Here is a 23,343-nt window from a genome sequence, read left to right as displayed (position 1 = left end):
CACGTAACTTTTCTCACGTTTTCTTGACTGTTACCAGTCAAGACCAGTAGACTGATCATCTCTGGCTTTTCTCTTAAAAGAGAAAGATTTCATAGTACACTGCTTGACTTCACTAACCCAGTCACTTTTATGCACAGAACTATTGCATGTCATACTGCACCCCTCCTGTGTGGAACTCTTATCCCTGCACTACTGTGGTAGGCCTGTGTTTGGACAGAAGTCTAGACCCATGGCTAAGCCCACAAGAAGCTTCACCACTGGAACCCACACCACTGGGGTGACAGATAGGACTTAACCACATCTCTGTAGGCTTTGTGACAGCCCCATAAGGTTTCTGAAAGTCCAAATGACAGGCACATGGCATGCCCTGGTCCCATGAATATCCCTCCCCCTGTGGCAGACACATGTGGCTGGCCTGCATGTATCTTTCAGGGCCTCCAATAACTATCTTTGTCATCTGCATTCTAGTGGCATCCAGGCTGTCACATCCACATTCAAAAGTGCTAGGGATGTGATGGGTGCCGCCAGGCACAAAATGGCAGGCCACTAAGCTTGACTAGTCCTTCCAATTTGGCATCCCTTCACTCCGCAAGCCACTGATTTTGCTTGATCAGTATTTTGTTAGCTGCGAAGTCGTGTCCGACCCATCGTGACCCCATGGACGACGTTCCTCCAGGCCTTCCTGTCCTCTACCATCTTCTGGATGATCAGTATTACAAGACCACTAACATGATATCATAGTGGACACGTGAGCAGCCCCATAGCCAATGTCCACCCTACTTTTGGTTCCCATAACGTTTGACCTTAAAATTGATCCTGTCTCACTTTCCATACCATCTGCTTCCCCTTAATTGTGTCACGCAACAGAGTATCCGACTGGCCCTCCATAAACGCTGCAGCTGTAGTTTCTTGGTCTCTTGAAACATCAAAAAGGAGTAGAAAGATACAGATAAGATAGGAAACACGATTTGTTCTCTTATTTCCATTTGTGTTGGTGTCTTGTAAATTGAGATTAATTTTCTCTTGATTTTTGTACAAGTATAGCCACAACCCTATTTTATTTATAGAATAATACGGGTTCTCCTATCACCGGTTTATTTATTTTCAAAGCTTTTCTCTTCCTTTGAAGCTTCCACTTTAAATATATAAATAAAACATTGTTTGCAATCCACACTTGGTCTATAACAGGGGCCAGCAACCTGAAACAGTGAAAGAGCCACTCAGAACCGGTTCCCTCACAAAAGGAAAAACTGGGAGCCGCAAAAAATGTGTGCACATGCGCAGAACAGGGTTTGACTGAAGAGTGGAGCCAAGGCGAGATATGCACCTACCCTGCATATTTGAATTGATTGGTTGAACTTTTTTAGTCCCACTTTTTTTTTTTGGACTGCACATAGCAGAGGAGTGGGAGCCACAGGAAATGGCTGAAAGAGCCGCATGCGGCTCCGGAGCCGTCGGTTGCAGACCTGTGGTCTATAATAATTGGAACAAGTGCTGAACTATATGTTATGTTAAAGGCAGCGTATTAAAGAAGCCGCACCTGGATCAGATAGTAAAATAAGTGCTGTTTTAACAGAAACATATGCTTAGGACAAAAGGGCCTCTTACAGGCCAAACAATAAAATACTGTACAGAATTTAGCAAGGGTATGCTCAAAAGGGTCAAGATAGCAGCCATGATGATGCAACTGAAGCTCTGGCTAGTTTTTATGTTGGGTGTAATATAGATGAGCATCTGAGAAGCACTTTTTTTTTTACTTTCACCAATTTACATAATGCTACCAACATCTATAGAAGTTTATCCAAGAAGCAAACAATGATTTCCTAAAGGCAACTGAAATTGTCTATAATAAGGATACAATGCATACGTGAAATGCACTTCATTTTTTTGACCCAATAAGTTGGATTTTAATTGTGAAACTTGTGCTGAAATTATGGAAGAATTTAAGCAATTTGAATAGCAATAAATGCTTTAACCAGACCTATGTATTTTTTTTCTGTTGGGGATTCTTTAACCCATGACATTTTTGATCTTGTAGTGTCCTGTGGCTTGATTATAAATGTACCTTACTGTATTTGTTTCGGAGGCTTGCAAGCTTGACCTGCCTTTGCAAACCCATCATAAATTTTGGAGACTGAATTATTCTGGTATCCTGCTTGAGTCAAGAATGAACTTCTGTTGTTCCCCTGAGGCCAAGTGAGAAGAGCCCAAAACCTGTATATTATAATCAAGAGGACGATGAATTTAGAAGGTCTCCAATACTTTTAAAGGGACGCGGTGGCTCAAAGGGACGCGGTGGCTCAGTGGGTTAGGACGCTGAGCTTGTTGATCAGAAGGTCGGCAGTTTGGCGGGTCGAATCCCAAGTGCTGCGTAACAGAGTGAGCGTGTTACTCGTCCCGGCTTCTGCCAACCTAGCAGTTCAAAAGCACGTAAAAATGCAAGTAGAAAAATAGGGACCACTACGGTGGGAAGGTAACAGCGTTCCGTGTGCCTTTGGCATCTAGTCATGCCGGCCACATGACCACGGAGACGTCTTCGGACAAATGCTGGCTCTTCGGCTTTGAAACGGAGATGAGCACCGGCCCCTAGAGTCAGAAACGACTAGCACGCATGTGCAGGGGAACCTTTACCTTTACAATACTTTTATCAACCAATAAGTAAAAGAATTTCTCCCCTCATGACCCTGCTGCCAACCCAGTGGTCTTCTGCACTGAGCTGATTAATGAAATGCTGAAATATGAAATGGAGGCCAACAATTATGAGATAGAACTGCTCCATAAGCCTGCTGGTCCAGAGTGGATATTTTCCAATGTTTCCGCTTTCTCACTGCAGTCAGAAGGACTTAACATCAACATCAGAGATGCTGATTTCTTTTGAGTTGGGGAAATTATAATTATCAGCAAGGTAGTTTCCAATGCGTGTCTTGTTTCTCCACGCCTACCAAAGGGAAACTTTGTAAGTAAAAGTTTTACAATCGCTGCAGTTTTATTTATTTTATTTATTTATTTAGTTACATTTATATACCGCCCTATTCCCTGAGGACTCAGGGCGGTTTACAGGAAATTAAAAAATCCACCATACAAAAGTTAAAAAACCAAATTAAAAAATATTAAATTGACCCTGTATACTTAAAACCCCAATTAAAATTTCTCCTCAGCCTGGGCCCGAGAGCTCAAAGAGCCAGGTCTTCAGGCCCCGGCGGAATGATCGGAGGTCGGGGGCAGTCCTCAGCTCCACCGGCAGCTGGTTCCAGAGGGCAGGCGCTCCCACTGAGAAGGCCCTATCCCTGGGTGTCACCCGCCGGCAATCTCTCAGTTTTCTGTGCAATCTCTCAGTTTTCTGTGCAAGGCTGTCCACAGCATCAAAAGCTGACATTTTGTCAGCCCTTCAAGATAGAAAATTTGTATAAAATGTTTTATAGATGGCATATGACACCAGTAAGATTAGTTCAAAAATACTTTGAATAATTGCTGGAAATGTAAACAAAGGCCAGGTACTTACTTCCATATCTGGTGGGTATGCCCTAAAGCGAAAAAGTTCTGGCTTAAGATACATACATGGTTGGAAAAGATGACTAAAATACAGATAGAACTTAAACCAGAACTGTTTTTGTTAGGAATATTAGGAGCTAAGTATGAGAAGGAGAATGAGTATCTAATATTGTATATATTGACAGAAGCGAGAATAGTATTTGCTCAATACTGGAAAAATGAAAACTTACCAACTGAAGAGATTTTAATCAAGAAAATTTTAGAGTGTGGAGAAATGGATAGGTTAACCTTAGAGATTAAAGAGATTCAATTTATTAATAGATACTAAGTTGATGTTGAATCTAATCACGGCGGCAAGACTTTTAGTTGCGCAATACTGGAAGGAGGAGGAATTGCCGACTATAGAAGAGTGGACTTTGAAAGTTTCCAATTTGGCGGAAATGGCAAAGATTTCGGCATATCTGAAATATCAATCGCAACAGAGATATATTGTGGAATGGAGAAGATGGATTGAATATATTCAGAATAAATATGGGACTAAAAAGTTTCATTTAGCATTTGAATAAGTAGTGGATTTTTATGATGTATGATTAGTCATTTGTTACTTTATTAATATTATGACTATGGAGAGTTAAAGTCCGATAGAACTTAATATGTTATTTTTGTTATTAGCATATTTTAGTTTATGTTTGTATTATTATACCCTGTATTCAGCTCTGGGAAGTCGGGGAGGGGGGAGGGGAGGGTAGGGGAAGGTTGGGGAGAGGGGAGGGGGAGGAGGGAGTTTTTTGTATTTAAAAATGTATTGTAAAACTTTTCAATAAAAAAAAGATTCAATTTATTTTAAAACATGGGATAAATTTTACCAATGGTTAGGAAAATGAACTAGCGAGAAATGAATCTGATATGTTACTTTGAATATATAGTAGTAAGGAGAATGATATGTATTGACCAACTGATACTGTTTATGATTATCATTTAGTATATATATATTACAGCTATTTACTATTATATTAATTAGCGTTAATTGAACATATGTACTCGGACAATAGTCTGTTTGCTAAAGCTTGAAAATGTTATTGGGGGGGGCAACCCCAATGTTGTTCCCCACCCCGTTCCCTACCCTAATCCTGATCCTAACCCCACCCTGAACCTTAATCCCTACCCTGGTTCTACCCCTTCCCCAACCTTATAAAATTCAATAAAAACTTTTATATAAAAAAAAGATAGTCAGGACAAGCAGCTCAAACCACAACTAAAACTATTTTTATTGTAAAGTGTAACAGATTCTTGCAACTCCAAAAGAGCACTTCCCCACTTGCTTTTACTCTCCAGGAAACTAGGACTGGTCCCTTCTGAAAAGATTTCCATATCCCTTTTTCTTCTGTAGGCTGAGATACCTTTTGCATGATGGTTATCTAATCTGCACCTCCTGACTCCCAAGGCCATTCCCACATGCCATTACAGATTTTATCCAGCTAATGAGGGGCATCACAACGGTGCAATACACATTGTCCCTTGTGTACTTAGCTATGATGTGGCAATGACAAATGAAAAAGTCAGAGGTCTCATGCTTCATAATTCGTCCCTGCCATGCGCTCTCTCCAAAATGTCTGTTGGCCCAAAGCCACAATTCTATTTCTCATTGGCTGGAACTATCTCCAATAGATATTTTAAAGTGGGGGGAAAAAGAGTAAATAAAATTCCAATTTTGTGTCTACAGATCCAACCAAGCTATAATCCCTGACCTTTCTAAAGCAAGTACTTATTTGTGAACCCCTAAATGCACAAAACACAAATACGTTTCTGCTTCAGATTTTTTTCTTCCAATAATGCATTCATTTTCTCTCTCAGGGACAAATTATGTTTAGTCTAGGATACGGACAAAAATAAACAAGAGTCTTTTATGGATTTAAGTATTAAATTTTTCCACATTAACTACAAAAAGTATATAGCTATTAGCTCACTGTGTTTCTATCCTTCAAGATAGCTCTCTGGTGCTTCTTCATTGACCCGTAGAAGTCTTTAGAAGTCTTTTTGTCCCAGGGGTGAACAATACGTTTTGCAAACATGAGAAGAAGAAAAAAGCTTTGTAGCATGTCCAATCTGATTATAACTTTACATTCCATTCAGGTACAAATTGTTGTTGGGTAGTATTTTGCGTCCTTTTAACTCCAGTTAAGCAAACAGGCTCAGTTCTTGGTTTATTCATCCAACTTCAATCTGTCGAACTGCAGGTGTACTGTGTTGCTCAAAGCTTCACATAGCCTATTTTGACAGGTTTACACTGCAATCCTAGACAAGTTGTGTGTTTTTTTTAAATTAAACCTGGTTAAGCACAAAGGAAACGAAACCCGAGTAGCGAATATGCCATTGCAGCCTTCAGAATTGTTAGGGCTCTAAACTGTAAAGCACATTTGCTACACTTTTAATCTGTTTTCTATCAGGTGGCACAAAATTTCAAATTCAAAATAATAAAAAAGGGGGTGGGGGGATAAACCAAGCTACAGCATATGGTAGCTCCTGCCTCTTCCTGATCTAAATCAGCGCTACATTACGGAGATGAAGGGGAGATGGGCATTCATATTCCTGCCTACACTGGAGAACCGCTTGGCCTGTAAAACCCGACTGTAAACACCCTATTAATTTTGGATAGTTATAATATATAGGCAAAAGGAAAATATCTAATAAACGCTAGCAGTTTTATAAAATAAATTCAAAACCCTGTGATTTTATAAAAAAATAGGTAATTATTTTACAAGGTTTTTAGGCAAGAAGAAGCCCCAAGTTTTACATCAACCAGTCCATACATTCTACTTAAATGGGAGGTTTTTTTCTCCTTTCTTTAACAACAACTTTATTATCACTGTGAATGTACTGTACACCAATCGGCATACATCAAAATGAAATTTTGTTGCATACAGCTCTCAAAGGTTCACCAACTCTGATATACACTCCTGGTTCGTGGTCAGCTCAAGTTACAGATCTTCCATTTTAGTCTCTAGGGAGCGAATGATGGCAAACAGGACAGATGGGAATGGAGCTCCATGTGGATTAGCCCTCAAATTAGCTTGTATTCCTCCACGACAACCTTGCCTCCTTTTCCTTTTCTGATCCTGTCTCTTCCACCTTTCCCTTAAAGAGGCCTTGATTCTTTTTGCCCCTGGAGCACGTTGCCACCAATAACAACTCCTCCAAAAGCTTCTCTCCCATCCTCTGCGCCTGCCAACAGCCTCATCCAGTTCCTTCGCTCCATAAGCCTCGGGACCTCTCCTCCTCTGCCTCCTTCGGAAACAGCCCTGATTTGCAATAGAATCCGTCACTGGGCCAGCAGTCAGATCTGCTGCAGCCGATCCAGGCGCCGCCATCTTAGAACTCTCTTTGAGTTAATGGCCTTGTTTCTTCTAACTTCCTGGCCTTGTAGATTTAAATACTACTTTAAATACTTTCTACTATGCAGAACATGTGTAAGTACGAAAAAGTATACATTTTACTTGGGTCTTGTGTAGTGTGCTGAAAAATCCAGGAAAAATAAAATCTTTACATAAATGGTTTTTTCTCAAAATATTTTTTAATATTACTTACTGAGATAGTCAACATACAGATGTATGAATGTACTTTTTCATTAAAATTAAACATTTACCGCTTTAAATTGAGAAATAAGTAACACTTTCTATAAAGATAGGTAAAACTGTCTAAAGCAAGACATGATAAATATATTACAGTGTCACATACTTTAAAATATTAAAATAAATTACTGTATTTCAAAACAGGGAAACTAGGATACATTACCTGAAAAAATTCTCTTCTAATCAATATATATACCATCTATTGTACACTGACATTAAGACAAATGATATACTCACAAGACTCTACTAAAAATTGTGAATTGCAATGTACTACATACATCCGCCTTTTCATCGTTATGAGTGTGAAGGGGAATTCTTAAAGGTGCATTACAGTTACGCAACAAACTATGAAACATTATGAACCTTTTATTTTCCCTTAAGATACTTATTAAAATCTTCTATTCCAAAAAACAGGCTTCTGTTTGCAAGGGACTACATAAGGTGCACGCTTTGTTCTCCCCCAAACCCAAGGTGTTGATTTTGAAGAAGAAAACTCTTTCCAAATTCTTCCACGGGATTCTTTCGAAGCTCAAAGTCACAACTTTTTCTTTGCAGAAATCCATCAGCCTCTCATGTCCATCACACCTGCATTACCAATCAACCTCAGCGGGCCCTTCCAAGGCCTCACAGCTGATTTTTTCCATTCCCCAAAGGTTTTTTCCCCCCCCCTCTCTTTCAGAGACATATTCCAGTAACAGAAAAAAGGACTGCCCAAATGGGAGGCTGAAGAATTCGTTTTTGTATCTCCTCATCTTCACTGTGGCTGTGGTCTCTTGTATTTATAATACCTTGGAATCAGGAAAGAAAAAAAACAGCTGACATGTTCTGAAGCTGACGTGCTACTCAATTTCTTTTAAACCTCGACTCCTATACTGTTCCTTTCCAGCTTTGTGGTGGTGGTGGTGGGGTCACTAAATTAGTATTTCTATTTAGGAGAGAACTTTTCAATCAAGAGTGACATCACATGCACTAACAAAGGCCTGTGAAAATATGATCTGCTTTGTGTGCTAACAAGTTACACTTGTCTCCTGCAAAAGGGAAGATCTCTTGAATCTATGATGTTCTTTATCCTAGATTTCTGGGAAAGATGTTTTGGGGGCACTGATTGAGAGCATGAGAAACTACCATGTCAAGGGAATCCTAAATTTAACTCAGTGGAAAGAATAATCTGTTGGTTTTGTTTTTCCTGCTATCTTTTATTAGAGCAATAAACCAAATTGGTAGTAATGGAAACACACAATAGAAGCTCATCATAGTTCAGTACAGTTCTTTGTAGGTCTCTGTCCAGGGGTCCCCAACCTGTAGGTAATGGCCCATTACTGGGCCACGGCCTATCAGCCACTGGACTGCATGAGTGGCTGGCCTGTGTGTGTGTGTGTGTGTGTGTGTACGCGCGCACACACACTTAGCCCCACTCACACGAGTGTCGCCGCAAGCATGGACATCCACGGCCCCACTCATGACAGCATCGTGGGCATTCATGGCCCCAATTGCATAAGTGTCGCAAGCGTTCATGGCCTCATTCGTGCAAACATTGTGGGTGTTCGCAGCCCACTCATGCAAGCGCTCACGGCCCCACTCGTGCGAGCAACGGGTGTTCTATAAAAACTACCCCTTCTTTTCCCCCCCTCCCCCAGCTCCGGGCTGAAAGGTTGGGGAACTCTGTCTTAAGTCTACAGGGATTTATTACATTATGCAGACAAAGCTCACCAATATTTATGCAATTTCTGTGTTCATCTTTAGGATGTCATTGATAGTAAATAAAGACATCCTTAAATGAAAATTCCTTCAACGCTCTTAATAGCTTCCAAGCCTAGACAGAAAAGTTAAATTCTCCCACCACATCAAATTTCCCGTACTTCATGAAGCATGCCTGAATTAAACAGCCTGTCCATGAAATAAAAAATAGTTCAGAAGCATAGAAAATTAAGCTACTGTATGAGTTCTCTAAAACACCAGCTGCCTTCGGTCCTCCTTCAACTCACACCTAATCTCTGGACTAGCTTTCTTTTTCCTTGCTGTCCGATCATTTTTCTTCCTGCGTTATGTCTCTGAGACTGTGAAGCTGAAAACTCCCACCTGTGCGGAGAACCTTTTTTTTAAACTAAAGAACAAGTTTTTATTTAATATTTAGACAATGGCGGCGCCCTACCTGAATTGAAAGCTGTTAAGTTATTCCATAGTATCACTAAAGGTCAAATGGCAAGTGGTCTTGTCATCTTTATTCTGAAGACCTTCTGGAGTACTTTGCAGAGGTGGAGTTATAAAGCCTCTGTACTGCTTACTTGACTTTGTTAATTTCTTAAATTCATTAGCAAAGGAAATGCCTTTTCTTTTATCATCTCGGCCTGCCTGCCCAGAAGAAAAAAGGAAAGAAAGAAGGATCTCAAAAGAAATGGTCAACTGTGATTTATACACATAAATATTGGAGAAAAAATACCTTTATGAAGAACATGACTCATTATATTATTATTAATAATAATATGAAACTAAATAATTTCCTCCTTTCTCTTTCTCTAATAAAGCTTTCTGTAAGATGCATAATGAACCCAATTCATACCTATTAATTATCCAAAGATTAAAAATAGTTAATTTAAAAAGAAGTGAAGAAATACGTGTGTCTGCCAATTTTACTTTCAGATAGGTATTATGTGTTGGGTTTCTTCTAATTTAATCTTCTAATTTAATTTCTAATGGTGCATAACTGTGAAACAGCAAAACATTTTCAGAGCTGTACATCGTTTTATTTACTATTACCTAAAATCCAAACTTTGATCTCTTTCATAATTTACTTACTTGGACTTGTTCCTTAAGTTTAAGAATAAATTTACCAGCTCCTTTCCATTTGTTCTGAGCCTGAAACACACATTCCTGGTCCAAAAGGATCCTCTGACATGTTTTGGGTGTGGAAGATTTCTTGTTTGCTGGCTCTTTTGTTACTTCTTCCAAAAGGACGTAATCACTTGGGTTAGGATTGTTCAAAATACTGTAGGAGTATTTGGCTTTGCATAAAATCTGTAAAAGAAAACAAGTTGGAAGCCAATAAGCTTCCTTCAATTTATGAGTGTCGGTCTTACCAGGTAAACCAGATTGGACTCACACAGATGAGTTATTTCTACTATGTTGTAAAGCTTCCTGGACAGAATCATGCATGTCTGAAAGTACAAACCTGCCCCCATCTCCCTTACAACCTGAGATACTCTTCTGAGCCTCTTGCCTCACCCATCCTCTAGCTGCGGACTGTGTTGCCTCTAATCTAACCATTTTCTTGCCAGCATTTTTTGGTCCAATCTTCCAAGGTCCTTCCAACATACTATCCCCATGGAGCAAGGTCAACACTCAACCAATTGTACCCTGGTGATCTGAATTAGACACTTCCATAGTACCCATTATACATGCTTTTGAATGATATTCTATGCTTCCGCTGAGCACCAGTGTGAAACTTAGCTAGGCACTAGGAGCAAAACAATTGGTTCTACCTGCTGGATTACATCCTGGGCTGTGCTGAAGCAAGGAGCCTTGATGACTGTCCGAGGTTGCTCAGGGGAAACATCATGAACTTGAACAAAGAAACTATCATCTTCAGAGACTGCGAGGGCATCGTATTTTTCCTCCTGACAGAGATTCCTTGTATTTAAACTCTAGAAAAAAAAATATTTTAAACATTAAAGAGCATCTAGGTTTTCAAAGTAGAGCCATATCACTCAAGAACCACAGAAGTTGCTCCCTCAAATCTCTTCTCCCTTCTTTATGAGGGGGGTCCTTGGTGCTCTTTGAGCTTGGCTGTTTTCTTGCAGACGTTTCATTACCCAAACTAGGTAACATCATCAGTGCAAGTAATGAGATAAGCCAGCACTGATGATGTTACCTAGTTTGGGTAATGAAATGTCTGAAAGAAAACAATCAAGCTCAGAAAGCACCAAAGATACCCCCCCAAAAAAGGCATCCTATATCCTAATAAACAGTGAAGACTATGAGTCTGCATACACAATTGCCAACTGCAATAATTAAATATAAGCAGTAATTACAAAACAAGTATCCAAGGCATATATTAAAATAGAAAGTAAAACTGCAGAACCAACCATGTCCCTACTGAGATTACTATAAGATTAAAAGGAAATTTGGGAGTATACTTCTCTCTTCAATTATGTATCAACCAATTATGACCAATTATGTATCAACATAACCTAAGGGACGCGGTGGCTCAGTGGGTTAGGACGCTGAGCTTGTCGATCAGATGGTTGGCAGTTTGGCGGGTCGAATCCTGAGTGCCACGTAACAGAGTGAGCGCCTGTTACTCGTCCCAGCTTCTGCCAACCTAGCAGTTCGAAAGCACGTAAAAATGCAAGTAGAAAAATAAGGACCACTACGGTGGGAAGGTAACAGCGTTCCGTGCGCCTTTGGCATCTAGTCATGCCGGCCACATGACCACGGAGACATCCTCGGACAAGCGCTGGCTCTTCGGCTTTGAAACAGAGATGAGCACCGGCCCCTAGAGTCGGAAACGACTAGCACGCATGTGCGGGGGAACCTTTACCTTTACCTTTATGTATCAACATGGGATGTTTTTAAATAACTGGAAAGGCTCAGATCACAGGGGAAAAAAAGCTTTTAGCTTTTATTCCATACCGTAATGCACATCTCCAGGGCAGAAAAAAAGAATCTTAGAATGCAAAATAACATCTTCCGAACAACTTCGCATATTTCGTTTAAGTGCTTTCATTAAGAGTGCATAACAATCCAGCTTCTTCATAAGGCTGGAATCTTCTGTACAAATGCCAAGAATAATTTCCAGCCAGCCACACATGCTGTTTTTGTCACTCCCCCAGTTCCCCAATACTATCAGCAATAGATGTCAAGGCAAACAGACTCACTTCCTCACGCATTTTAAAGATAATTCTTCCAACGTAGCCTTCCTCTGGGAACCAGCTGTTTAAGAGCTGGACAAGCTCTTCCTCAGGGCCAAGTACCCTCTGGAACGGTGGCTTCCTGTGCTCATTTCTGTCTTTAGATATAAAGCATTTCTCCTCCATCAAAAAATAGTCAGTGGGATAGTTTCCAATGCCATTCGCATTAGCCAAAATCTAAAACAGAACCATGGGGATAATTAAAATGGCAAAGGAATGAAAGTTCAATACTAAATAACCTCCTGTACACGAATACGTATTAATGAATTACTCAGAGGGTCTTTCGTAGAGTTTTGTACGATGTAATACAACTGATTATTTTAAAAGAGGCAAATGCTTTTGGATCCTGTGTTTTGTTCAGTCTGCCTTTTGCCAAAATATTTATTCAGCATCCCAAGATAGTAGAATGGAAGAGCAATCTCCCAATCAATTGAAGGATTTTCTACTTATGAATTTGGCACTTTTAGCTTTGGCTCCAGATGGAAAAATACATGACAAGCCAAAACCCTACGATGAAGCCGATTTGTCTGGCTGTGAGGGACAACTCATTTCTCACACCAAAAACGTATCCTACAAGCACACTTTAGGGATACAAAGAATTATATTGCTGCCATCACCACCAGTTTTTTTCCCCCCTTTAGGATCTCTCAGTCTTTCTGTTGCCCTAAAACAGGATTCTTCAAACTTGGCCCTTTTATGACTTGTGGACTTCAAATCCCAGAATTCCTCAGCCAGTGTGCTTGGCTGAGGAATTTTGGGAGTTGAAGTCCACAAGTCATAAAAGGGCCACGTTTGAAGACCCCTGCCTTAAAAGCTTGCATCACTTTTTAGTATCACAGAATAATTGACAATCAAACGTTCACAAAACCTTTTTGGCATCCCTGTAGTATAGGCAGTGATGGTTCCCCCCCCCCCCAAAGATGCTTCATTTTAGAGTTCTATGATTTATCTGATTCAGATGACTGATTACAATGACTGCAGTTCCAATGAGCGAAGGGGTAGGCAGGAAAAGGTCTGGCTGAAGCCTATTTAATTGATTATAAATTTATTCAATTTATATTTTTCCTCATTCACCAGACAACTATGAAATTGAGTTTGAAGACAATTATTGACCATGATGTGTTCCAGGTTCATTTTTACCTAATGAACTTCTGGCTGAACATTTCTCTATGTCAAGATAATAAACTAGTCTTTGATAGTAAAGAGGGAGAGAGAGGAAAAAAGAATATATGCAAAAACCATTTTCTGACTGGAGATTGGAGGATGTGACTAGGGAAGAGAGAAGGAGGACAACTGCATACATGTGTAACATGTTCAACTTAATTTCATCAGTGCAAATGCAATTTCTTCACAATTACTAGAGAGGACAAAACAAACTTCAGCATTTATTTTGGCCTCATAAGCTCAATGCTGTTCTGGGGACGGGGGGGGGGGAGATGAATTGTTACATTGACAATTAACAATTCAAGGCAATCAAAGAAGACTCTTGGGGGTTTTCAGTTATACTAAGGATTTTTGCCAAAGAAATTGTCACATTTTTTCCACTACTGTGAAGACAACGAATCACTGTGCAGGGCTTGAGTGCATAATGAGTAGAACAAGTGAAAGAAATCAAATCAACCTTTTTTCGGGGGGGGGAGGGGGGTTTTGTTGCTCAAACCAGCATACAGATGAAAGAGCAGAACTCTAACGCCTGTCGTAACCACCATTTGTTCAGCACTGTCGTAACTTCAAATGGTCCTTGGAACGAATGACGGTTGAGAATTGTCTGTGGTATTGGCTACGTGTGCCTCTTCATATTTTAAGAATTCAAGTGACTTACTTATTTCGTGCAAAACTTACTTCATGCAAAAGCTGAGCTACTGTAGTTCCTTGCCTTACAGGAAAAATTGTGAACGGTTCTGGACCTGGAACGCCATGTATGGTGACTCTGTACACTGCAGCTGCTCTGCATTCTGTTGTGCTGAATTGCTGTCCAAAATACACGCACCAAAATAGTATCAATCAGAATAGAGCTGGAAAGGATCTTGGAGATCATCTAATCCAGACATGTCAAACACAAGGCCCGGGGCCCAGATCTGGCCCGCGAAGTGGTTTCATGCGGCCCGCGAAGCCATCCTGGAAACAGTGAGGGAACGGCCCCCACTGCCTTGGCCCTGGCCCAGAGACCCTCCTCCTGCCAGAGACCCTCAGATCTGTCCCACTCCTGCCCAGGCCCCCATAGGCACCCTTGATGCGAACGATGTAGAGCTGGCCACGCCCACCCAGTAGGCCATACGCACTCTAGCCACGCCCACTCAGTAGGCCATGCCCACCCAGGCCACACCCACCCGGCCCCCTGAGGGCAACCGCAATGCTGATGCGGCCCTCAATGAAATCGAGTTTGACACCCCTGATCTAATCCAACCCCCTACTTAAGCAGGAGACCCTATACCAGGGGTCCTCAACCTGGGCAACATTAAGGCTTGTGGACCTCAATTCCCAGAATTCCTCAGCCAGCAAAGCTGGCTGAGGAATTCTGGGAGTCGAAGTCCACAAGCCTTAAAGTTGCCAAGGTTGAGGATCCCCGCCCTATACCATTTCAGACAATCTTTTCTTAAAAATCTCCAGTGAGGAAGCACTTAGAACTTCTGAAGGCAAGCTGTTCCACTGGTTCAATTGTTCTTAGTAAATAGTAAACAGAACCTGCTTCTGTATATGGTAACACATTGCACTCAACTAATATCAGTGCTAGACACTGCTTAATAGCACCTTCTAATTTCACAAGGCCCAATTCATACATCAGGACAGATTTCTCTAGGCAAATTCTAGGTACAATGCAGAGAAAGAGAGACTCAAGAAGGGGTATCAGTGGGACAACTTGCCACGGACAACTCTCCACAAGACACTTCACCGTGGGACAAGAGTTACACTAATACTGAAGAAATGAAGGAATAGAATCATTAAAAAAAGGATGCCAAAGGAGGGACACAATGAAATGTGACTGGGGAAAAAATGAGTTATTGAATTGTCCTGTGGCGAGCAAACCCATGGCATGTTGGTCATGTGAGTCAGAATTCATGATAAAGTAAGCTATGACTCAACATTATTAAAAATAAGCAAGGATAAAGAATAGTCAGAAAGACTAAATTAACCGAATTAATTCAAATAAGTAAAAACTGAATAATTTGTCATATGGAGAATTGGGTAAGGCTTAGGGAACTGGAGAAATACAATTGCCTGTTTAACAATATATAAACACTAGAAAAAAAATAAACTATAGTTGCTATAGTTTCTTATGAAATAAGGAATGGTCAAAACAGAAGTTAAGAATTAATCAGATTATTAGATTGTAAGCAAGTGCTTATCTCTCAAGCTGAAAAGTCAGAATTAAGCCTACTTAACATTGGGTGACCTCTATCTCTAACTTTACTTTTCCAAAAAAGCAATACAATTAAAAGAAATACACTTTATATACCCAGAGTTTAGCCCAGTTATTCAGCAAGTCACACAGAAGAATTATATATAGAATCATAATATGGTCACATTCTATCTCCTAAACAAAAAATCATTTATGGAATCAAACTACTAATTCAAGGCACATCATAGAATTTTATGATCCAGTGTTGTCTGATATAGTTGCAACATTAGAAAGGCTGATAAAAGGTTAATGAACCTCCGGTGTTGGTAGCTGATATTCAAACAGGTTAAAAGCCACAGTATGTATAATGGAAATACAGTTTGTGTGAATGTTATTAGTAGACAATTACGATTAGCTTTGGTGAAAGAAAGAAAGAAAGAAAGAAAGAAAGAAAGAAAGAAAGAAAGAAAGGAAAGAAAGAAAGAAAGAAAGAAAGAAAGAAAGAAAGAAAGAAAGAAAGAAAGAAAGGAAGGAAGGAAGGAAGGAAGGAAGGAAGGAAGGAAGGAAGGAAGGAAGGAAGGAAGATCCATAGGTGCCAAGGTTATTCTGTTGATTGTATAGAATGAGCATCATAGGTGCCAAGGTTATTCTGTTGATTGTATAGAACAGACATGTCAAACACAAGGCCCGGGGGCCGGATTCGGCCCGCGAAGTGGTTTCATGTGGCCCGCGAAACCATCCTGGAAACAGTGAGGGGACGGCCCCCACTGCCTTGGTCCTGGCCCAGAGACCCTCCTTCTGCCAGAGACCCTCAGATCTGTCCCACTCCTGCCCAGGCCCCCATAGGCACCCTTGATGCCAACGATGTAGAGCTGGCCACGCCCACCCAGTAGGCCATACGCACTCTAGCCACGCCCACCCTGGCCACACCCACCCGGCCCCCTGAGGGCAACCGCAATGCTGATGCGGCCCTCAGTGAAATTGAATTTGACACCCCTGGTATAGAATGAGCATCATAAATTTAATTGTCTACTAGAAATATAGTGCTAAATATATTTTAGTTAATTACCCAAGAAGTAGGTACAGCATTCAAACAAGAATTTTCTTCCATTCTTCGGCTGTTAATAAACAAACTGGAGATTTCTAATGCTTCATTGTGCAGGTTTCGTAATTGGAGATGTCTGTAACCTTAAAGAATTTATAATTGGAAATTGCAGGAAAAAAACAATGAAATAGAGTGTATTCTTAAATATACACTGCATATCACAATCAGGTAAACGAAAAAACAACTAATGTCCTCTACTCTATCCAAGTTGTTTTTCAAAGAGCTCGTCTTGAAAAAGATTCATTATAAAAAGAGTATTCTCTTATCAAAGACAAATAAAAAAATTCAGAGTGGCATCAATGGCTGCCCATGAAGTTAAGTTGCCTATTCACTTGTAGAGCATAAATGGCTAAATACTGCACAAATACTGTGAACTATGCTGGGTAAGTTCCTCAAAAACAGAGTTGAGTGATGACAGGTAGCATCTGTTAAGATATTTTGGAATTAATTGTTAGGATATTTTGGAAATAGGCTATTTCAAGTACAATTAAGAGGGTCAGCATGTTGTGAAACATGCACACAGACTAATTGGTGTACATACTGGAAAGGAAGAAACTCTTTTGCAGTCTCAGAATTCCCACCACATCAGTGGTCTTCTGAAATTGAACATCTTCTAAACCAGGGGTCTTCAAACTTGGCCCTTTTATGACTTGTGGACTTCAACTCCCAGAATTCCTCAGCCAGGCATGCTGGCTGAGGAATTCTGGGAGTTGAAGTCCACAAGTCATAAAAGGGCCAAGTTTGAAGACCCCTGTTCTAAACAATTAATCTCTGAATAGCTAAATATCCTCATTCTTTGTTACGTCCACGGTCCCTTCCAGCTCTATTCTATTCTTCTTCTTAATATGTAATAGAGGCAGTTGTGCAGTCAGGACTGAACCAAAGACTTACCCTAGCACTTAAATCTTATAAATTAGATAAGTTAAAAAAAACCTTATATTTTATGTGGAAAGAATACACACAAAGTCCAAATCAAAAGCCGTTTCTCAGGCATCGAGAGATATTGCTATTTATACTGTATCTCTCTCATAAGGCATTAGTTGCATGAAATAAAATCTGCGTGTGCTGCACCATCATTTTTAGTGTTAACGACAATCTGAATTTGTGACCAAACATTATTTTCCCTACAAGTAGAATTGTAAGGTAGGAAAATGCTGAAGGCACGTCACTTATTTTTAATAAAATATCTCAGCAGGGTATGTAAAGAGAGTAAGAGCCGAGCTGGTAATACCTGCATGCATTTTCTTCTTCACCATTAAAGCAACAACTATTAGGCAACCTAGTCTGGGCTTTGCATTCAAGCATTACCTTACCTCTTTTTAAAGCTTTCAGAGGAATTATTCTCTGAGCCATCACAGTTGAGGAATTGTTTTCCACGACGGCAAAACGAAGGAATACTAGATCCTCAAAGTGAATCCGGAAAAGGAACTGTTCATTCCACATGGGATTTAGAGTATTGCGATGAATCGGTTTGGTGCGGAAATGACAGCTATCCAGAGGCATCCCAAGCACATCAAGTTCAATGCATGGGCTTCCTGCGCTGTTGCTGGGACAAACATTTTGTCCGGACACAATCTGACACATTAAAAAATAATAATAATAGAAGTTGATAACAAGTGATTTTCATACTTTTTTTTTATTCGCAAACTGAAGAGTTCAGGAATTTCCAAACAAACAAAACAAAATGCCTACAATGATTAAAGCTCGATTTTAAAGAATCATTAAGAGGAAGCAGAAACATATAAATACATAAACACAACTATAATAACAGTCTTGTTATTTACTGCTAGCTTATTCTGATCTGTAGAACAGTATCTGCTTCTGGGAAAACACCCAAGTGGAAAATTGCTGCAGCCAGGAGGCCAAAGATCCAATGCCTCCACCATCAAATACACACACACACAAACAAAATTGGTCTGTAAATGGTTTATATATATATATGTTTTATGACACCATTTCCTCCTACACTCAATTGTACAGGAGCATTGATTGGTTGCTTTTGACCTTCAAACAGGGTGCACTTACTGTTAGTGAATAAATAGCCGGTTCTATATTGTCAAAATCTCGTTCTAAAGGACAAAATTGCTGATATTTGGGGCAGTTCTTATTCCAATAAACAGGTGGCTTCAGAACATATCCACAGCCTCCGTTGGCTTCAAACATTGCTGCATTCAAATGCAGGGGGAGATCTAAGGATACAGCATCCAAAATATTACAAATTACTATACCTAGCTTTCAAAATAAAGCATATTAAAAACAGATCAGAAAAATATTTCTGCAAAATTGCAATGGTAAAATATGAACATTAATCTTGATTCCTTCCAATGTGACCACACATTTAACCTATATACATACGTACATACGTAGATACATACTGTAATACATAAAATTAAAATTAAAAACAATAGATTTTATTAATCTATTTAGAAAGCGTGTATGTTATATACTTCTTTAATGGCTCCATAAATTTTATTACAGATCCATTCATAGGTCCATTATTTTAAAAAAATGATTATAATGTTTATGGTAGAATTCCTTCTTGAAGAAAGAAAAATAACAAAAGTTAGCTTATGACAACTTTCTCAAAGCTGATTTTTCTTCAAAATTTAATTTGGTTTGAACTCAAGCATTAATCTGAAGATTTAAGACTGTCATAAAACATACAATAGTGTAAGAAGTCTGGAAACTCTACACCAGGGGTGTCAAACTCAATTTCATTGAGGGCCGCATCAGCATTGCGGTTGCCCTCAGGGGGCCGGGTGGGTATGGCCACGGTGGGCGTGGCCTACTGGGTGCGCGTGGTTAGAGTGCGTATGGCCTACTGGGTGGGTATGGCCAGCTCTACATCGTTGGCATCAAGGGTGCCTATGGGGGCCTGGGCAGGAGTGGGACAGATCTGAGGGTCTCTGGCAGAAGGAGGGTTTCTGGGCCAGGGCCAAGGCAGTGGGGGCCGTTCCCTCACTGTTTCCAGGATGGCTTCGTGGGCCGGATCCGGCCCCTGGGCCTTGTGTTTGACATGTCTGCTCTACACTATATGTACATCTGTATAAAAATTATGATTTTTATTTTGTTTTGTATTGCTAAAATCTTAAAAGCTCCCTTAAGGTTCAACCATCAAGTAGCATATAAGAACACTTAAACAAAAGCAAAGCTAAGAAGAGAAATGAAATGCTGATTTAGAATATAAACAGATTTGTACAGGTGAAAGCAATTATTTAACTAATCTTTACAAACCAATATCAATACTTCACCTTAAAAATGTTTGGCAGAATTAGAAGAATTTATTTAGGAAGTGCTAATCTGCACAGTGCCTTGATTATCCTAGCCTTCCCACCAGTTTGCATGCAAAATTGCAAACCTCTTAATCAAAAGCCACTTCTAACACTCATTTTACCAAGATTCTTCTTTAATAACGTGCAAGATAAAACTGATGGTATGTAAAAACAGTAATAGCTATTCCATGGAATATATTTTTGCAAAGTCAAAAGGATTTGTTTGGTGCAAACACACAGGATTCTTATATACATTTCTCTGTTGAGTGATGATACAGAAATATGTTTTTCTCATAAATGTCACCGTGCTACATTGCAAATATGGAAACTGAACTCCCCCACCCATCCTGGGCATAGAACACACATCTTAAGTTGTTTCTTTAGTGGTGTATTTTTCCATTGGATACTTTGGCTGCCCTCCATGCTTCCTGCCTCCCCACTCTCATTTAGCACTGAGCTAGCAATAGCCAGCTTCAGAAAGCATTTGTGGCAGACTTATGGAAAAGTGTATTGGGCTTACAGTGCAAGGAATATAATCTCACAAGCTGGCAGAAGAAGAATCTGTGAAACCACTTTTTTCTTTCTTTCATTGAACTTGATGGTTTTTCTTTTAACTACACAGTACAGGCAGTCCTTAACAACAGCTCATTTGGTGACCGTTCAAAGTTAGAACTGCACTGAAAAAAAGTGACTTAATAACCATTTTCCACCTCTGCAGCATCCCCATGGTCGTGGGATCAGAATTCAGATGGCTTGGCATGCTGGTTCGTATTTATGACCGTTGCAGTGTCATGTGATCACCTTTTGTGACCTTCTGACAAGCAAAGTCAATGGGGAAGCCACAATCCCTTAACACAGAAGTCCCCAACCTTTGGGGAACCAGGGACCGGTTCCGTGGAGAGAGGTTTTTCCACGGACCGGAGGGGGCATGGTTTTGTGTGCTGCCTGCATCCCACGGATGGGGTTTTGCTTGTTTCTGTGGACCGGTTGCCGGCATGCCGCGGCCTGCTACCGGTCCGCAGCCCAGGGGTTGGAGACCTCTGATTTAACAAATTGGGTTACTAAAGTTATCAGCTGCAGTCATTCTCTTAACAGCTGAGGCAAGAAAGGTCGTACTGTGGGGCAAAACTCACTTAACAAAACGCCTCGCTTAACAACAGAAATTTTGGGTTCAACGGTGGTCATAAGTTGAGGACTGCCTGTACAGTCGCGCAAGCCCAGAAAGACACTTCAGCACGAATCTAGGAAGAATCGGAGAGCCCATACCATCCGTCTGGTAGTTCAGTGCCACTAGCTGTACTCCATGGAGCCAGAATAGAAGGGGATGAGGGTTGGAGGAGTCGATGCGGGTTGCTGCCGGATAGGTTCTCAGTAGCTGGCAGGTGGTATGCTGTATCAGTTTTTGAGAATATCGCCTGCACAAGCGCTTGGCGGCGTTTTCATTCAAGGAAGAAATGTGGTAGCACCTCGGCGTCCTTATTATAGAACTCAGAGAAGTTGTGGGAAGAGGGGAAGAGGTTTCTTCCCAAGTCTGCCGTACACTATCAGAGGTTCCTAGAAAATAAGGGATACCTTCAAATGACCTTTTCCAAATGTTAAGGCATGACATTTACTTTTACCTGGTGTTGCGCTCTTCTAGAAAAACATACAGTATTAATAGGAAATAACTTCACCATCCTTTAAAATCGTGATGATAGCCCAAAGTACAATTGGCAGGTCGGTAAGGAATTCTTGTGTGCCATGACCACTTTTCTTGAAAACTTTGTTCCCCGAAGGAAACAACATTTTAAGAAAGAAAATTATAGCTTAACTCTCCAGAAATGATAAATGCTGCAGAATATATTCTTCAGAAAAACATATCCAACGGTATGCATTTTCTATTCTTTACTTGTGCTTAAATTAATCTGATTGGTGGCTGATTTATTATCTCATAAATTAAAAGCAGTAGCAATGCATGAGTAATCAGACATTTCAACAGAAAAGAAGGAATCCTGGCACGTACATAAATCCCGGTGTAGATTAACATCTTAACATTCATAATTTAAATCTAAAAAACAGAAAACAGATTTTTCTTTCCTTTGGAACAAGTCTATACATCAATATACCTTAACTGCTACTACACATAGTTACATAACACTTAACAAATATTAAGCAGGGCTTCCTCCTTAACTACAGCTAGTATTAGATCAGAAAGACTTATTTGATTATATAGGAAGGAAACAAAATAGAAGTTTGAAATCCAAGCAACAGGTATTACCAATCTCTTATGGCTAAAAGATTGGCACAATTATATCAGCATTTTGGCTCCCTCTTGGAAATTAAATCTTTCTAACTGCACTGTCATTTCCTTACAAATAATTATATTAGATATAACTGGAAAGCTTTTTTCCAGCATTACCATTCCAGCATTACCATTTCTTGGAAATTTAAAGTAAGCAGGGAGAATTACCGTATATACTTGAGTATAAGCCGAATTTTTCAGCCCACTTTTTGGGCTGAAAAAATCCACTCCGGCTTATACTCCAGTGAACAAAAAAAAATAACTTACCGAGGACTTGCGCGCGGCCGAGCTACTTTGCCTGACGCTGCTGGGGTCGCGTCTCGGCCGGGGCCTTGCAGGATCCGGCCCGGGTGCCTCTGCTCGCCCTCAGCAGCACCTGGCCCGGAATCACATGCGAAACAAGCCCGGCAGAGGAGCCGGAGCGGCGAGCAAAGACGCCCGCCCAGATCCTGCAAGGCCCCGGCCGAGACGCGCCCCCAGCAACGGAGCCGCTCCGGCTCCTCTGCCGGGCTTGTTTTGCATGTGAGCTACTTTGCCTGACGCTGAGAAGACCCGCTTGGGCACTCGGGTTGGTGTCAGTCTCCGCAGGCCCTTCTTGTTTCCAGGAACGTCAAGCGCGCTTGGCTCCCCACCCCCACGGCAGGGCAGGGCAGGGCAGAGACTTGCTCGCCCTTCTGACGGCCCTGAAGAGAAACGAAGGGCTTGCAAACTCCCCGCGAGAAGCTGGGCGAAGTGCGCGGCTGGGCGAGTGTGTGCCTGCGCGCGTATTTACGAAAGAAACGCTCCGAGAGTTCTTCTTTCTCCGCCCCCTTGGGGGGAACTCTAGCTCGGGCTCGCTCGCGCGCAATTCTCTCTCTCTCTCTCTCTCCGCCGTGGCGATGGTGGGGCGCCAAGGTAACCTGAGAACGCGGCAGGGAAGAGCCATATTTAACTACCCTGTTCCCTGCTTTCCGTGTGGCAGACCCGTATGTGCCAGCTCTCGGGTCTCTGGGGACTGGCGGCTGATTAGGCTGGGCCTTCGGCCGTCCGCAGCTGAGGCGGCGGTGGCGGCGGCGGAATCTGATGCCGAGGCAGCGGGAAAGAGTTTCTCAAAAGCCCCGAGGGCTCCCGAGGAAGGCATTGGGGAGGAGGAGCTTTGCACCTTGGAGACACGATGGAGCCGCTGTGACGGTTACTCCAGAGAGTATTCCTCTGCTTTTTATTCCTATTTTTGGAGCCGAGGCACCCTTCGCCCTTTTATTGTCGCAATCGAAGAGGCAGGAGAATGCGGGGTGGGGAGGGGAGAGAGAGAGAGAGAGAGAGAGTAGAAATCCCTAT

At 41.1% G+C, this 23,343-nt stretch overlaps 1 protein-coding gene across 1 annotated transcript in view; it reads right to left on the bottom strand.

The window, feature by feature from the left end:
• Positions 1 to 7,100: 7,100 nt before the first annotated feature.
• PLCE1 (phospholipase C epsilon 1) overlaps positions 7,101 to 23,343 on the bottom strand; it is a 152,648-nt gene continuing 136,405 nt past the window's right edge. The window contains exons 23-32 of the mRNA XM_081329878.1: positions 21,012 to 21,299; positions 18,499 to 18,662; positions 17,787 to 18,048; positions 16,438 to 16,556; positions 13,871 to 13,999; positions 11,996 to 12,205; positions 10,601 to 10,762; positions 9,918 to 10,136; positions 9,274 to 9,473; positions 7,101 to 7,909 (exon numbers count right to left, since the gene is read on the bottom strand). Coding sequence (XP_081186004.1) covers positions 9,294 to 9,473; positions 9,918 to 10,136; positions 10,601 to 10,762; positions 11,996 to 12,205; positions 13,871 to 13,999; positions 16,438 to 16,556; positions 17,787 to 18,048; positions 18,499 to 18,662; positions 21,012 to 21,299 — 1,733 coding nt within the window. The 3' untranslated portion in view covers positions 7,101 to 7,909; positions 9,274 to 9,293. The remainder of the gene's footprint in view (positions 7,910 to 9,273; positions 9,474 to 9,917; positions 10,137 to 10,600; positions 10,763 to 11,995; positions 12,206 to 13,870; positions 14,000 to 16,437; positions 16,557 to 17,786; positions 18,049 to 18,498; positions 18,663 to 21,011; positions 21,300 to 23,343) is intronic.

This window comes from Vipera berus (assembly GCF_964194415.1).
Source record: "Vipera berus genome assembly, chromosome: 5".
NCBI lineage: Eukaryota > Metazoa > Chordata > Lepidosauria > Squamata > Viperidae > Vipera > Vipera berus.
This window is presented reverse-complemented; position numbering and strand designations above follow the sequence as displayed.